General features: G+C 37.0%; 1 protein-coding gene across 3 annotated transcripts; it reads right to left on the minus strand.

The window, feature by feature from the left end:
• Positions 1-8956: 8956 nt before the first annotated feature.
• On the minus strand, positions 8957-17396 carry LOC134665431 (tumor protein p63-regulated gene 1-like protein). Of its 3 annotated transcripts, none has more exons than XM_063522399.1 (6): positions 17158-17396; positions 15977-16184; positions 14180-14356; positions 13214-13324; positions 10172-10305; positions 8957-9611 (listed from the first exon to the last, which is right to left on the minus strand). In XM_063522399.1, exons 1-6 carry the CDS (start codon positions 17333-17335, stop codon positions 9409-9411), a joined length of 1011 nt encoding a protein of 336 aa, XP_063378469.1. In that variant the 5' UTR covers positions 17336-17396; the 3' UTR covers positions 8957-9408. The 3 variants fall into 3 exon arrangements, with proteins under 3 accessions (XP_063378469.1, XP_063378468.1, XP_063378470.1); XM_063522398.1 differs by having other exon boundaries at positions 13199-13324; XM_063522400.1 differs by lacking the exon at positions 13214-13324.
• Between the last annotated feature and the right edge of the window lie 1464 nt (positions 17397-18860).

Genomic DNA, 18860 nt, shown 5'->3' on the forward strand with positions numbered 1-18860 from the left:
TACTTACCTACCTATTAGCTTATACATTTGATAAGTTTTTATACGCTACTTATATAGTTGAGCTTATTCTAGCTTTTTGAAAGTTTGCAAAACATAACAGTATGCCACGGGGAAAGAAAGGACGAAAAAATAAATTCAACGAGGTAAATATATGTCTATGAATGCTAATTACGTCACTATAAGTTTGAAATATAATTTGAAGTGGTTATAGATAGTTTGATGCGTCCAAAGTTAAAACGGCCGTTTTGTTTTGAGTTCATAGATTGACGAATCCAGCAACATAAAAACTGGTTTAATGTATTCAAAATGTACTTAAATACAATACGTAGCGGCCCCCTTTTTTCAATATCATTCGTTAAATTTAAATAATCTCGATTATTTAGCAGTACTTTGATGGGCTCTTAAGTAGCGCATATAAGACTTTTCACGTACACACTTACTACTCTGAAGCTACATCTCCGATTTAAATGAAAATGAATACTTATCCGTTGTTGTTGGGACCTCCTGTTATTTCAGAGCGCGCTAACAACGAGACTAATACAAATCAGCATGAAGATGGACGATCACATTTACAACAACCAGCTTGTAACACGCTCTGAGGCGGCAAACTACCTCCAAGAGATAGCCACTCTGAAGCTTCGGTGTCTACCCACGAATATCCGAGCATTGCAGGTAGATTAAACATTTCTTATTTAATGAATAAGAAGGAATGCTGGTCATCCCTAAAACTATAAATACAAATCTTAGCAACCCTCTGTTAAATTTTGTCCCTTAACAAACACAAATGACGGATAAGGACAATTATCAAAGGCTTCTTAGACTTTACAAGCGTTTATGAATTACGACTTTAGGAGGTAGATAAATAGATAATTTTTTTATTCAACCACAACTTTTTGACATAAATAATAACAAGAGACAAAAAGAAAGTTGACAAGAGACAAAAAAGCATCATACAATTTGACACTAAAAGGAAGGTAGATGGTTTTACGGTAATCATTTTCATTCCATTCATATTCTGTAAGTCAGAATATTAACTTTCAATGGGGTTGGCAACTGTCAAAGGTTTGCATAGATGGCGCCATCATAGCTTGCCCCTTTTTCTATGAGATTTGGCTTAAAGAGCTTGCATCCAGGGTATTAAAAAAACAAAAAATTGACACAATTCTAGGGATTGACAGGGCAAGCTATGATGGCGCCATCTGCTAAAAACTTCCACTGGCCAACCCCATTGCATTAAAGTAACGGTAGTCCATTAGGTAGGTATCTACTACAAAGGTCTACGCTTAACAAACAAGTTTGGTATCAAAGCCAAGGTAAAAAAGCCAGCCCATGGATAGGGTGTCGGTAATTGCACTCATTGCTTACCATCAGACGATTCGTCTGCTCGTTTGCCTCCTATATCATAGAAAAAACTTTGTGCTTTTTTATTTTTATTAACATTTCATTTATTTCATATTGTATTGTATTTTTTTATCTCATTTCAGGTAATCGAGAAACTCACTCGATTCATGACACTTATTCTTAAGGAAGAAGAAGATGGTTATACCAGCGGCTTGCACAACCAATCTTTTCAAATGACGTACGAGTTCGCAGTATCCGCATCGCCCGTTTATTCTTTACCTGATGAAGACAGGAATATTAATATTCCTAACCAAAACGATATTGAGGATGTAAATATAACTAATGTTACAGATGATGATGTTACTTCCAAAGAAATGGGCATAACTAATGTTAGCGATGATGATGTTACTCACAAAGAAATGCATAATAATATAACTAATATTATCGATGATGATGTGTCTCGCAAAGAAATAGATCTCAATGAACAGATTAAAACAGTGAATATAGCTCAAGTAGGAGATGATTCGACTTACAATAAAAATACTATAGAAGATATTGAAGTAATAGATATTACTAATGACAGTGATATTGAACAAGATATTCAAAATGCTGAAACTAACGAGGAACTTGTTTCTATTGAACGTGTAAATACTGGAATATTAACCATGACATTACAAGACAAGGATGACAGTCTAACTCAGTGTGACGATAATATTTGTTCTCAGAGTATCTTAGATAATTATGACAATGATATTACAAATGAAGTATCTAAAGAAAGAGGTAGAACCATAGGAGTCGAAATGGTTTTCCACAGTGAAATTAATGCTAAAACTGACATTACTAATAATGTTAATAAACATTATCAAATAAATAAAACTTTGGCAGCTATGCCTTCTAATACTACGATTGCAGATCCAAAATTAATGGTAAGTCAACCAAAAATTGTTGTCGATGTAAATAGGAAACCAGTGCATCAACCTGATTTCATAGAAAATACTGATAAAGGAAAGAAAATAACAAACAAAAATAATGACAAACTAAAAAGACGGAGAACCAAGAAAAATAAAGAACTGAAAATAGATAATGCAGTAAACTCTAAACATGTCGGTATTGATTATAATGGCAAAGAAAATAATGCGAAAACTGTCAAAAAGCCTAAAAATCATAAAAAAGTAAATGAAATATACAATGAAAACGTTGAAAATGATTTATCGTGGGTTGAAAATCTAAGGTATGTTAGGGAAATAAGCCCTAGCGAATATGACCCAGCGCTAACCTTACTTCAAGATAACTTCTGGGATAATTTTCAACTACCAGGCACATGGGATGATTTAGATTTCAATGTTTGAATAATACTAATAGTTCAATTCAGTAGTTTTTAATTTGTAATAGTTAAAGACATTAGACGTAATTTTAATGACAAGACTCAAAGGTGGTCAGACACTGTCAATAAAAATGACATTATTATTTATATTTAATTAATTTGAGATTTTTCTGGTATCAAGACATTTCACAGTATCGAAGTCAAAATTCTGTCATAATTATCTACAGTATCTGTAACCAATAAACACCTTTTAAACAACAAAGCAAATGTACTATGTTATTGAATAACTATCTAAATTGTATATAACTCAACATATAATAAATATGACTCTATTATACTAAAGTGATTTTATCACGGGCTATAAACATTACCAACTATGAGGCCCATTTTACAACAATAATAATCTTCAAAATAAAAATAAATATAACTAAGTTAAAAAAACTTACTTTACAATATCACAAACAACTATAATAGGTATGTACCTTTACCTAAAAGCAAATACAAAACTTTGGCATAGCAACACATTTTTGCCATATAAATTCATTGCATATTGCGTATCTTGTTCACTCAACAATATTAATGACAATAAAATCTAACTGTCAATAAACATCAATTCAATCGTCAAAGCGCCCAGAAGAAGAACGCTAAGCACTTATAATTTCGTGCATTGACCCACCATTTCCTATCTCTATCGCACGCGCACAATTATATTGCTGTTCTGCTCGCACAGTGGCGCTAACTACCGGCATTATCGACGGGACAGCAATATATAGCCGGTCAAACAACTTTGTCAGTAGGAAAAGGCGAATTTAAAATTTTCTATGGCACGAATACCCTTCGCCCCTACATTTTTTTTAATTTGCCGCTTTTTCTACTGACGGAAATGGCTTGACAGACTGTAATTATCCGCGTACTAAAGAGATAAAAATTGGCGGCTCAATGTACGAAATTATTCGTGCTTTGCGTCCTTACTTTAATGTAAAATGTTAGGTACTTCGAAAGTTTCTTTTATTATGACTAGCATAACACAACACAAATTTTGGTAGTGATTTTTGAAGCAAGACTCACACATTATTCGCATAACTATAGCTATATACCAATAGTACAGTACATTAGTGCACCCATCATGGCGCTAGAGTGCGTGTTCAGATAATTTTGAGCACCTCGGGCGCTCCGATATATCTGATGGCGACTGTAGGTACATGATAATAATGAGCGCACAAATGTATTTAGCAAACCAAACTTACTATCTACCGTTCAGGTGACCTCAATGCCATTATTATACTAATTCTAAACAGATCACCCGAATTCATTCATGTAATATGGCCATGGTCGTTACAATACTCTAATTTATCACCGATTTTATGCAAAAGCTACAATTACTAATAAATATTTTCATGATGTAACAATAATGTTTTAATACATACCTCAGTGCCTCAAGACGAAAGTATTTAATCAATGTGTGTTACCAGTGATGACTTACGGCTCCGAAACGTGGTCTTTCACTATCGGCCTCATCTCAAAACTCAAAGTCGCTCAACGAGCTATGGAGAGGGCTATGCTCGGAGTTTCTCTACGTGATCGAATCAGAAATGAGGAGATCCGTAGACGAACTAAAGTCACCGACATAGCCCACCGGATTAGCAAGCTGAAGTGGCAATGGGCAGGCCACATTGCACGCAGAGAAGATGGCCGATGGGGTCGAAAAGTGCTCGAGTGGAGACCACGGACTAGCAAGCGCAGCGTAGGACGTCCACCCACAAGATGGACAGACGATCTTGTTAAGGTCGCCGGAAGACGCTGGATGCGGGTCGCTTCCAACCGGCACGTATGGAGGTCCAAGGGGGAGGCCTATGTTCAGCAGTGGACGTCTTATGGCTGAGATGATGATGATGATGAACAATAATGTTTTAATAACAGCTATTAACATCACGTCATACTTGCGTGGAAACTTAATTTGTAACGGTATTTTGAACCGTCACTTTATATTTAATTCTCTGATTCTATGTCAATCCAGTGGGCGCAAGTTCGAGATCGCGCTTTTATGGTCTGTCACTTTCTAACAGTACAATGCGAGAGTGGCAAATAAAATAACCATTATTATACATATTTTCATATAGTGTATTTTAATCGCTTGAAATTTCGTGAGGTTTTGATTCCGCCAATACAAGTATAGGCAGGTATGTATAGGCATACTTCTGTAAACTAATAATAAGTGATTGACCTTTATAAGATGAACTCGAAACCTTAAGGAGGTACATATTAAACTAAATACTTATCACAATATTTTGTATGGAAAGTTAGGACTTATGTACAGTCAGTAACCTCATTAGCTAAGCATAGCTGCATACAGATTTATTGTTATTTAATTACTCCGAGCAGATTTATATGCAGGTCTACTAATTTAATAATTTTGCAGACTGTACCTTAAAATAGTGATTATTTTAATAACAGGTTGTTAGTAAAATGTTGCCCAAAAGTTTTGAATGGTGAGTTAAAGTCTTTAAAACAATGTAGTTAGAGTATTTTTACTATTAATTCATATAATTACACTTAATCTACAATTTTTATATTTATAATTTTATAAATGCTCCTGGATTTTAATAAATATAAGGAATATTTTCCAAGTCCAAAAGAAATACTAGCATGACTGTTCTAAACGCCTAAAAGTAAATTCATAAATAAACATTATAATTATATAAAAGGTTTAGGTAATTTAGATACCTATATGCAGCTTAGTAACAGTAAAATGAGTAAGCCCATTCATAAAAAAAAAAACAACATGAACGCTAAAAATATTTAAATACCAAGCAATTGCGATAAGTACCAAAAGATAAGCAAAAGCACAGTAACGGTGCCTAAATAATCTGTAGGTAATTTAGATGTCAAATAAAAAAAATACAATTTATTTTCTTTGATATAATTTGACCTCATGAGGTTCACGGTCTCACAGTAGTCACAGTGCCTACAAGTAAGCTCGATGAAAATTAAATCATTTTCAATGGGATTAGAGTTGCATTTGTTTTGTTTTGTTCAGTTTTCACCAACATAAACTCTATTTCCTAAACAAAACGTTCAAATTTCAGTTCAGTTCAGTTAGTCAGTTCAGTTCAGGTCAGTTAACAGTTGTCAACTGTGTAATGTATGTATGCAAGAGGTGGCGCCAGAATAGTTTGAAATTCTGTAATTTTTTTTTGGATTCTTATGCCCTCTATATCGTTGGGTGACAACCAAAACTCATTAAGTACCACCCAGTGGCGGATTTCCCATAAGGCACAGTAGGCCTAGGGCGGCGAGATATTAGGGGCCGCAAATTGTGACAAAAAATTCGCTGATGATAACAAAAAATGACTCAAAATTTATCAGGCCTGGCAACGAATTCTCAAAAAAGGTACCTATAGAGGGAAATGCTTGAAACACAATTTTTGACTTTGTACCTAACTTTATTTGGACTATCTAGGAGGTGAACATATCATGAAAGTCCCCGCGCGGTCGTAACCCTTGAGCCGGGGGAAGAGACATGTTTGAAGGTCACATTTTTCAGTTTTTCGCTTATATCTCGGAAACTATGCGTTCTAACGACATGATCATTATTCATTATACAAAATGAAAGTTGGTTAAATTTGCTACAAGCTACAATTTTTACGATATCTGGAGGGCCCTCCACACTTGTGCGCGAATCGCGGCGCGAAGCCGCGGACGCGAGTGTGGCGTCGATTTCGCATATTGTTGACGCCTTCGTGCCTTGTTCCTCGTTTATAAGGTTCCGTACCTCAAAAGGAAAAAACGGAACCCTTATACTCGTGCGTCTGGCTGTCCGTCTGTCACAGCCTATTTTCTCCAAAACTGCTGAACCAATTAAGTTGAAATTTGGCACACATATGTAAGTATGTCCATACGTACGTCCATAAGATGGACGTGTACCTAACGTAAATAAATGAATTTTAAATATGGAGGCCATTTTTGGGGGGTAAATGAGAAAATTTAAATATAAAGTTTTTCAAACTATATCGTGTTACATATCAAATCAAAGAGCTGAGCTCAAATTTTTTTTTAAAATAATTTTAGGACAAATAGTTTTACAGTTATTCAAGAAAATAGGCAAATACAATGTTTTTCTTATGTTTCTTTTCTAGATTTTTTTAAAGTTTTTGTAGGTAAATAAAAAGTCAATTAATGTTATTGGTAAAACTGTCACTTAAAATGAATAAGATTTTCCTTATTTTTTCGTAAAACCTATGTTCCTATGATCATGTCACAAGGACGTATAGTTTCTGAGATATAATAGCGAAAAACCGAAAAATGTGACCTTTAAACCAAACCCCCCTACTTTTGATATGTTCACCTCCTAACGAGTCCAAAAAAGTTACTAAGTAAAAAATGTGTCCCAAGCATTTCCCTCTATAATATATATTTTCGTTGCCTGATCTTAATGTAGTCAATATGATGGGTGCTGATGCTGAGAACGGGGCGGCTACAAGGCTTGGGGCCTAGGGCGGCAAAGACTGCAAATCCGCCACTGGTACCACCACAAGGTCATAGCCATAGTGAACCATATTAGTACTAAAAGAGGGTCGATTTTTGTTTAAATTTTTTTTAGTAATTAGTAACTTTTGCTTGTCACCTGACGATATGCTAACTAACCCTTTGAGACAAAGCAAGAGATAGTTAAAACCTATGCTAGCGCCATCTATCCAAACCTTTGACAGATGCCAACCTATTAGAAGCTAAACAGCCATATTCGAACTTTAAGATACGTCAAAAAATAGATATGGAAACGATATAGATTGGATATGTCAGTGTCAAACAAGTGTCAAAAGTGACGTTTTTGTTTGTAGAAACCTCACTTTTGACACTTGTTTGACACTGACGTGTCCAATCTATATCGTTTTCATATCTATTATTTGACGTATCTTAAAGTCCGAATATGGCTGAAACTTGCGTTTGTTCTTGCAAGAATGGATGTTCATAATGTACATGTCCTAAGTTTAGGCGCGTTTAGGTCTTATTGTTTCGCATCTCGAAATTTCCTTCATCAAATGTTACCTACCTATGTCACGTTAATTATATACTAACCTCCATAACCCATAGGCCTTGGTAATTAAAAACTAAACTTCCCTCTGACTTTGAAATATCCCATACTGGTCTTATTGTGAATTAGTGACTTCACATCTACGTAATTTTGTATAATGTTGGGAACCACTTCCCACAAAATGTATTTCATATATAGTAATTAGAGACCCCTCACCTTGAAGAAGCCCGTACTCGTTTTATTATGTAACAGTGACGTCAGACCTATATAACTCTGTATGACTATAGGTGCTTGGTGTATTTATTATAAAATGGCGCATATTTAGAACCACTTAGACATATATCTCAGTTAATATAGTAATTAGAAACTAAACTTCCCTCTGACCTTGAAGAAGCTCAAGTTTGTCGTTTGTCTTATTATGTAACATTGACGTCACACCTAAGTAACTTTGTATGACTATGGGTGCGTGGTGTACGCATTTCCAAATGGCCCACTATATTTAGAACCGCTTCCCATAAAATTGATTGCACAGTATTTAGACATTAATCTCCATAATTATTTAGAAACTGAACTTCCCTCTGACCTTGAAGAAGCCCATGCTGGTCTTATTAAGTAACATTGACGTCACACCTACGTAACTCTGTATAACTATGGGTGCGTGGTGTATATGTCGCAGTCGGATCGTATAATCCGCCGTATTACATTACGGCTAGCCGTTTTCAAAAACAGGGGCGTTTTGAAATGCGGCGGTTTAACGATTAGCCGTATTGAATGCGGCTGAATGAGTATCCGCCGGAATGTATTCGGCGCCATACGTTCTTCAACACGGCTAGCCGTAATGTAATACAGCGAGTCATTAGCCGCCGCTTTGACAGTTTTTAGTTCCCATTTTTAACACTCGTGGCGCTGCCTGACAAACGCTGGGGTGTCCATCAAATCTGGAGTTTATCGGACTGTTTCTTTTCAAAAAAAAAATTTCCTTCGCAACTTAACTAGACGGAGCCCCGCTTCGCGGGGCTCCTATTTCTGAGCGGTTTGCCCTTCGGGCATCTGAAGCTACCTAACGAACCTAACCTACCTACCTATTGATTAAGTGAGACGTCCGTGAAAACATTACACTACTACTACGGGGAAAAAAGCGTAGGTAGGTATATAATTAGGTTAGGTTCGTTAGGTAACTTCAGATGCCCGAAGGGCAAACCGCCCAGAAATAGGAGCCCCGCTTGCGGGGCTCCGTCTATTTAAGTTGTAAAGGAAATGTTTTGGGAAAGAAACACATGTAGTGCGGTGGGACCATGGTAGAAATAAATTAAATTGCAAACATTGTCAAACTCCGGTTACGTAGGCGACCCAAAAAAACTGGTCACTCTACAATGTACGATGCGGCTAAACGTGGGCCGCCTTATTGAAGAACGTATCGCAGTGACAATCCGGCTAATCGTCGACACTATTTCATACCATATTTAGAAACGCTTCCCATAAAATTTATTGCACAGTATTTAGACATTAATCTCCATAATTATTTAGAAACTGAACTTCCCTCTGACCTTGAAGAAGCCCATGCTGGTCTTATTATGTAACATTGACGTCACACCTACGTAACTCTGTATGACTATGGGTGCGTGGTGTACGCATTTCCAAATAGCTCACCATATTTAGAACCGCATCCCATAACATTTATTGCACAGTATTTAGACATTAATCTCCATATTTAGAAACTAAACTTCCCTCTGACCTTGAAGAAGCCCATGCTGGTCTTATTATGTAACATTGACGTCACACCTACGTAACTCTGTATGACTATGGGTGCGTGGTGTATACAGCAGGAGGATGAGGCCATAGCTTCGACGGCCCTCTGCAACTTCTGGGCGAAGATTTCCATATCGTATGTGGAACGCTCCTCGACCTCGTCATCTGGAAATAAAAGTTTTTGTATGAATTGGTTTGTCTGCCTCTATTTTTTGCTTAACCTTTTGAACGCCAAGAACACCTAAAGACGTCGTTGCTAGTCGAGCCCACAGCGCCAAGGACAACTATAGTTGTTATGGCGGGCGCTGTCAAAGTAACCGTTCGCGTTCGCGTCAAGATTTTGAACACCTAGCCCACTTAACCTCTGTTGCTGACTGTACATTGTAATAATTTTATTTTGATCGCACCAAAGAGAACAAACCGTAAACAAAGCGGACTTATGCTATTTTGCATTCTACATCTAGGCAAAACCTTAGACTTTAGAAGATATAACCAAACGGAGACGCCATGTCTGTAATTTTCGGTACAAAATAGTCAGCGATTTTTGCGGTGGAAGGGCACGTCAAATGAGTAACGAAAAATTATCCATGTCAGATAAACGTCAGTCCATACAATGTGTATGACCATTGGCCGCCTATTTTCGACAGAGGAGAACGCCTGTTAATGGCTACTCCGTTTAGTTATATCTAAGGGCAAAAAAGAACATTTTTCATTTCATTTCATACCTTTATGCCAATAAATCGGATGAGACGCGAAAGTAATAAATGGGACGTCTTGACTAAAAGGATTCCACGCCATTTTCAGTGGTAGCGGCTCTCCTTTGTTCCACATCAGTCGGACTCCGCGCAGGTTGCGTTCTCTGTAAGAAAATAAGATATACAATAAGGTACACAACGTGTAACTAAAGATTAATTGAGTGTATAAGATGTATAAGATTAAACTCGTGCCCCGCGCAACAAGTATATGGTGTTGTATAAGTTCCCTAACGTAAGTACCTACGTTGCCATACTAGCTGCAAAGAGAATAGAGTGTACAGTTTTAATCTTCTGTTGAAAAACGGCAGTAAATTTACTGTGGCTACATAGTCTACTTTGACAAGCCGCCTCTATTTCAAATTCTCTTTGCTAACTGTAGAGAAAAGCACTGCCTGTACGTAGTTACATACATTTTGTGGTAACTGAATTGTCAAATGTCATCCCATAATGAGCCGTACAGCGTCTACATTAGCTCAATTAGCTATCAAATTTGAAGCAGGAATTTAATTTAGACTTTCTTTACACATCTAATGTATTCAATAAATCTTCGGTATAAGGTACACTATAAGGTACACATGTTGTAACACTATAGTTATTCCTAATAGCAGTGTAGCAAAGCTGTTTTATTTTACGGTTTTGAAAACACATATGTACTTACTTTTATACACAGTTAAATGCTGTAAAAAGTGCTACCTACTCAGATCAATGTGCAGTAAGCTGTAAGCTGTTTTGTTTTTTTGGCAAAAATCTATGAATATATTTAATAAATTGTAAATACGAATAGAAAACTTTTGTACATATACGCACACTATATTTTAGTCTTCAAACAAATGCTTACTTAACATAGAAATAATTTAAGTTATGTTATAAAAACTATCATTTTCAGTCAAGTAAGTACTATACTTAGCACTTACTTGTCTGAAAATGGTATGTTATGATAAAAGCAAAAACCGATCTAATAAAAAGAAACCCAAACCAGTAAAAAGCTGTAACAATAAAGCGTAGGTATAAATAAATAAAGCGTTGTAATGATTGCAGTTGACCTTATTATTTATTAAGCAAGAGTTAATTTAATGAATTATTTTATTGCATTTTAGCCAGCTCAAACAATTTCGTTAATGAAGCGTTAATTAAGCGCAACTTACAACATCCTACTAACCCGGAGTTAACCGGTTAAACCTGGAGTTAGATACCATGGTTACCAGTACAATTTGACAATGGGTTAACGGTTTAACGGGCTAATCCCGGGGTAGTGCGATGGTGCAAATGGCGCTAATAGTGTTAAAGAGCGTTAGCAAAATATTAGCAGTATGTAATCTAATTGTAAGTGCCAAATACTTAAAAAAAAACAAATGCATACTTGACAGTAACACAGTAGCAATACCCAATATGAGATTTAGGCTGCGTATCCACGAGATGTGCGAGAATGCGTAGCGATGGATAAGTTTGCTAAGGTCCAATACCCTCGCTCACCGCAGCCTTATTGGACATGGACAGAGCCCACAGGGCTCTTGACAAACACATTCCTAATATGTATAAGAAAAAACCGGACAAGTGCGAGTCGGACTCGCCCACCGAGGGTTCCGTACTTTTTAGTACTTGTTGTTATAGCGGCGGTTGTTACAGAAATACATCATCTGTGAAAATTTCAACTGTCTAGCTGTCACGGTTCATGAGATACAGCCTGGTGACAGATAGACGGTCGAACAGACTGACAGACGGATAGCGGAGTCTTTACTAATAGGGTCCCGTTTTTACCCTTTGGGTACGGAACCCTAAGAAACATGATAATGTCAATGTGTATGTCCAAAAAAATCGTGTACATATAATGAAACTTTCTATAGTACAAAACTATAGCTGGTCAAGCAAACCTTGTCAGTAAAAAAAAGGCGCGAAATTCAAAAAATCTATGGGACGATATCCCTTCGCGCCTACATTTTTCAAATTTGCCGCCTTTTTCTACTGACAAGATCTGCTTGACCAAGTATAGTTCTTTAGTTCAAGAAAACGGAAAATAAAACGCCACAAATTACAGAAAAATATAGCCTAAAATAGCATTAAAACACGAACCAGGCGAGAACTCAAAAGTATGAATGGGTTTTTATATAAATGATTCCCTGTTATTTATCGATTTGTAAAAAAAGTTAATTTTCAAATGTTTTGTTAGCATAGTGCTTGTTCATTCACGGGCAAGTGCGAGTCGGACTCGCGCACGAAGGGTTCCGTACCATAAAGCAAAAAAAACGGAAAAAAATGCAAAAAGAAAACGGTCACCCATCCAAATACTGACCACGCCCGACGTTGCTTAACTTTGGTCAAAAATCACGTTTGCTGTATGGGAGCCCCACTTAAATCTTCATTTTATTCTGTTTTTAGTATTTGTTGTTATAGCGGCAACAGAAATACATCATCTGTGAAAATTTCAACTGTCTAGCTATCACGGTTCGTGAGATACAGCCTGGTGACAGACAGACGGACGGACGGACGGACAGCGAAGTCTTAGTATTAGGGTCCCGTTTTACCCTTTGGGTACGGAACCCTAAAAATGCACAATTCGTTAATTAATTTCATTCCCACTATTGTACTATTCTTGTAGGGCGAATATTACTACAGTCAAAGGATCTTGAACGTCATACATAGTACTTAAAGTCCATATTTAAATGGCAGCACCAATTGTTATCAGTCACGTGCGTACGCGTTTCATTGTAGCGCTGCTACTTAAATTAAATGTGCCTTTCTCGACCAAAAGGGTACTTATTGTCGGTTGTCAACAAGGCGTTCCAAATAGCTTCAATTTGAAATCACCCTTATCGACCAACGACAATGTGGTACCTTTCGGTTGAAAATGTCACAAATATGGACTAAGTGTAACTACTGTATTATAAAATTCAAATATCCAACCTCTAAAACGTGCCCCGACTTAATTTAAACCTTACGGTATCGATATTTGTTAAACAAGCCAGCAAATAAACTGAAAACTACCGCAACTCAAAGTACCTAGGTTCAAAATACTTGTAATCGAAGAGTTTGGCGTCGCCGTCGTCGCTCGGGCGCCGGCACAGGCGGTCTATCACGACGTCCTTCACCACGGTGGTCACGCCCGTCGCTATGCCGTTTAACCGACTGTAGTAAAAGAGGTTGCCTTAGAGCATTTAATAACTGGAGTCGCCTTTAAGAGCTTACCAGTCTGCCGAAAAGCTTGCACAATTGTGCAAACTTTTGTATGGACTGACATGGCGTAAGTTAGAAATAGCAATACATTTGACGTCCTCTCCTCCGCAAAAATCGGCAGACTATTTCGTAAAGAAAATGACAGGGATGACTCTCCAGTGACTAAATGCATTAAGGTTAACACATTCAGTGCAACGATACTGGTTATGCCTGTGCTCTAAATTTTTACCTTAAATATTTGTAAATAAAATTGAACATTATTATTTGTTGATGTTAGGTTAAATTATATTGCGATTTTAGGTGTTAGGTACAAAATACAAATTCTTTAGGTAGGTAAACATGTCGAAGAAATTAAACATTAAGCACATATACCCTAAAACAAATGCACTAAAATAACAAAAAACAAACACTTCTAACAATGACACCCCTTACACCTGTTAAAAGATCGATTTAGAACGAAACATGTCATAAGTCATAAGATATGTGAAAAATTGAATCGGTTAAGGAATAAAATAAATATTATGGTGCAATAATACCAAATACAAAACGACCCAGCCCCACAGTGAGCTCAACAAGGCTTGTGTTATGCGTATGTAACAACCCTAGACTCGCAGCTGTCCATAGGCTACTGTCACTGCTTACAGTCACATGTGCCGTATGCATATTTGCCACCGACGTGGTATGTGGGCAATATTGAAAGTTTCTGGATTGTGATATATGAGACGAATCATTTTTTCTAAATGGCCAGTTCACGAATTTTCAGTATGACCTAAGTGTATAAAAATATATTAGTAGCTTTAAACTCACGGAACTAAAGAGGAGGGTGGGTACACTAGCTCCCCAATAACGATGGTGTCCAGATCGTCGAGGTACGTCTTCTTGAAGTCGAGCTGCTTCATGGCGATAAAGTCGTACTTTATGGTCATCACCAGCCGGGATGTCAGCAGGACTATCCGCTCTTTCTCGTTGTCCCATAGGGTTATTCTGGAGAGTTTGATCAGTAGTTAATGATATTGCAAGCTCATGTTTAAGACTGCTTTTCTACTGAGACATAAGGTTGCCTCCAGAATCTCGCGAACTAAATTGACAGGTCAATGTGCACAAATGATACCACAGTTTGGCCAGTGCTGTTTATATCGATATTTTCTAAAAAGTTTGAATTAGAGAATATCGCGAGAATTCACCGCTAGCGGCGCTACTGTTGCGCGGTCAGTTAAAATGTATCTTTAAGTAATTTAAATTATTTTACAAATGTCAATTGGTATTTCGAAAATTGTGCATTTTTATAGTAATCGATACAAGAATATTGGATAAACATATTGTAGGTAATTAAATAAATATTTTCTTATATTTATTTTATTTTATTTGTTAGGAAAACTTACAGCTAGAGTAACAAGTTGTAGGTGATAACATAGAAACAGTGATTTTGGCTCTAAATACAAATAAGGCCGACCCAGACGGGGAAATAAGATAAAATTTCTCATTTATTTTGTGTGGTGTGGACGTAAAAATTAAATCGTCTCGGTGATCCCTATTGCTTCGATTGTAAAGAAGATCAGTCCCTAAACTGGACATTCAAGTTGACAATTAGGTCAGAATTTAAATACAGTTAGACCAAAAAAAGTCTGCAGCGATTTTAATAGCCCACGCAGTGCAAGTATTATTTTAAACGTCAAAATTCTATGAAATTATGACGTATTAAATAACAGGTTCACTGAGTGGGCCATCAAAAACGTACTCGACTGTTTCCTCCGTGGGTTTTGATGCCAGAGCAATGATTTTTTCAACGCAGATTAATATTGTCAATATCTGTGTCGGACTTATCGATATCATTTTATCGACATATACCCCTGACTATTTTTTCTTTGCTATTCCTGGTATCATTTTATTTGTCAAACTCATGTCAATTTAGTTCGCGAGTTTCTGGAGGCAACTGTAGACAATTGACAACTTGGAACAAACTTAAATTTCTTATTGTTGGGAGTTTTCAAAACAAAATAAATTCAACTATATTTCCTTCGCAATTGATTTCAAATTCAAATCCCATTTTTTGTATGGAGGTTAAAATGCTGCTAGGCGATATTTCATAGTATACTTTTATTTATTCATATAGCCCTTTGTTCTGAATATGTTTGTTGATTTTACGATAGTAAGTTAGTTTTAAATATTTATATGCAGTCTCTTAGTTCAGTGTGCCTGTCGGCAAAGGCCTCCAACTCCTTCCAGTATTTCCTCTCTTTTGCCACCCTTGTCCAGAGTGGTCCCACTGTAAGTATAATTTCATCTTCCTATCGTATTAACCCTTTAACCGCCAGAGTCTGATATATAAGACATTACATATCCAGCTCATTTCGCCACAGTCTGATAAATAAGACAAAGATCTGATTTGGTTTTTACAGCACATTTATAACTCCCATAACTATGCCAACCTTACTCTGCGTGGTACAATTACTGTCGGTGGCGACACGAGCACGCTCGATCAAAAATTGCTGGCGGTTAAAAGGTTAATTGTGGGCCTTGCGATCTAAACCCCTCTGTAGACATGAGAATTTTTTAGCTCCACTTCTGTCTTGCATCTTATAGTGTGACCTGCCTAGTACTTACTCTGTCAGTAACCATGAACCAAGGTACTCCCCATCCTCAGGGAACAGCAGCACTGTGATACACTCTTGTATGGCACTCTCGACAACTCCCTTCCGGAATGTGAAGAAATCCTGAATGTTCTCTCGGTTGAACGGTACATCGTAGCGGGGGTACACAGTTTGTGGTTCAGGTGGTGCTGCTGAGGCGTTGGCTTCTTGTGGCCTTCCTTCTGAAAAATTTGTTGTGTAACTAAATCTCAACCCTTACTCTCTCTTTCTCTCTTTAACACCTTCGCTGCGGCAATTAGTATAACTCGTAATTAACCATACTTTGTATAGGGTCTTTCGACCTCCTACCGCAATGAACGTGTTAACCCGTCTCTGCCCTTTTCAGGTAACTTCTTTACAATAGCCCAGTCTTATTGCCCAACCAAATTTCAATCCATAGACCGTATTCACTTTTTCTACAATAGTCCCAATGCCTGCTGAGACCGGTTCATGGGTGTTTATTGTTGCACCTGTGAACGGATTCCAGCAGACGTGACATTAAAGCTCTCCAAAGGGCCTCTATGTGTTGGGTCTATAGACCCACACAAGCCTATCAAAAGACCAGGATTTATAGGCCCGTAAAATCCAAAATATTAATACAAATTACCTCCAGTGTGAATCATAAATGTGTGCCAGTACACAGTATCAATAATAATATAGAAATAAAATTTTGCGATTAGCCATACTGATGTATGACAATAATTACAACAGAACTGATTAAAACTGAATTGATTAGTTCTAGTTGATGATTATTATTATTTCTATGAGATATGTTTACATTTCTAAATGACCTTGACTTTGTTGACAATATTGTTATTGCTAGTAACTTATTACTGAGGTTTTTTATTCTTAGGTAAAATTAAAGGTTTATACCTACCTATCATTTTTTCATGTTAGGTATTTATATTTTTTACTGAATATATTTGTCAAAGCTCTAAACATCATCAAAACAATTACTACAAATTTAAACCTCCAACATTGTCAAAATAATAGTAAATTTTAAATTGAAATACTTCTCAATTAGCTTTTAATTAATCCATATTTATGATGGTGTAGATTACGTAGAACAATGTGTACGTGTTGATTCGAATTGATATCTTAATAGAAAAACTATAAACACAATAGCTTATGACCGTGGTCTTCATATCTACTTACCGGCAAGAGAAGATGTAGACGAATTCGACGGCAGAGAGTCCGCACCAGACAATACTGAGGGCTTACTTGTGTTAACTCCCAGCGTATTACTACTACCTTGCTCTTCAGTGTTATTATCTGAAGACAACTGCAGCGTACCGCCGCGGAACTCCAGATCGTCGTCAAGCAAGTCACTCATGTTTGCTTATTAATTGTAAAGCGTAATTTCGTAAATTCAATAATCGACCGCGATAAGACTAACGTCAAATTATGGCAGTAAATACATGTGCTAATAGAGCTATTCTTGTTTTGATTGATGATAGATCGTTGAAGTAAATAGCGCCTTATATTGTTATAGTTAAGATGTATTTTTGTTTGTTATATATCATATCATTTGGATAGAAATTCATTTCAAAGATCGCTACCGAAACCAAACGTCAAAATTACGGCTGCGTTCACTAATGGGATATAACCGCGAAAATCAAAGTTCGCAAATTGTGGGCATCTTGCCCATTTTTCTCTGTTAAGCCAAGCGCGCACCACGATTTTTTGTCGCGCGATAATTTAGTCGCAGAAATGTAACGTATGGGTTTATATGGCGGTGCGCGCATATGCGACAAAAAAATCGCAGCGATTGTGAATTGTGATTTGTTACATTTTTCCGCGACAGCGCGCGACGCGATTGTCGCAAAGTGAATTGCAGCATACGAAGCTGTATGGCCCCGCGCGCACTGCGATAATAAAATCGCAGCCGGGACCTCAGTCGGCATTTCGCTCTCCAAGCGTCAACATATCGGAACCTGCTTCTCCAATGGAGTTACAAGATGAGACGCTAGATGTTGACCGTTTAATTATAGAAATAGAAGGAGATCACCTTTGTGGTATAAATACTCAGTCATACAGCGATTGCATATTGTTTCACGACAAGCGACTGGTACGACATCCATGACGAGAATGAACAAATCGTCGACTTTTTCATCGCAGTGCGCGCACTGAATTTTCTGCGATAAATTACAGCGCGATTCTAAAATCGTGTCGCAAAAATTAAAATCGTGGTGCGCGCTTGGCATTACTCTAATTACTCCTTCATTGAAGTAATACAGATAGATCTACGCAATTTGCGATTTCCAGTTTTCGCGGTAGGCCCCCAGAGGCCCTACCGCAGAACACGAAAACGAAAAGCAGATGTTATTTTAAGTGATGTGATATTTTATGACTTAAGTACTTATAGTTTTATTGTGTTCTTATTTATAGATGGTCAAGCAAATCTTGTCAGTAGAAAAAGGCGCGAAATTCAAATTTTCTATGAGACGATATATCCCTTCGATATTCCCTTCTATTTTTCTACTGACAAGATCTGCTTGACCAAGTATACTTACAAATTTGGTTTGCCAAACTATAAAAGGAGCTGGCAGCTGGCTTAAAGGTAGGCTATAATATCTAAAAAAAAAAGTAAGGTGCGCGAAATTCAAAATTTGTATGGGTGATCGTTCGCTACTTCGCTAGGTATCAATCCAAACCGATGACCTTATTATACAAACATAAGAAATGAAACACTAAATATTCTTAACCAAATATATTTATTTATATTTTACAAATTTCTTTACCTAACCCCTAAAAAGTTTGGGCAGATTTTTCTACGGCCCTTACGAGTAAAACTGATTCTCAAAATGGTTGGTTGTACAACTCAAAAAAATCTTGTATGAGAACGAACAATTTACATA

This window comes from Cydia fagiglandana, chromosome 6, assembly GCF_963556715.1.
Source record: "Cydia fagiglandana chromosome 6, ilCydFagi1.1, whole genome shotgun sequence".
NCBI lineage: Eukaryota > Metazoa > Arthropoda > Insecta > Lepidoptera > Tortricidae > Cydia > Cydia fagiglandana.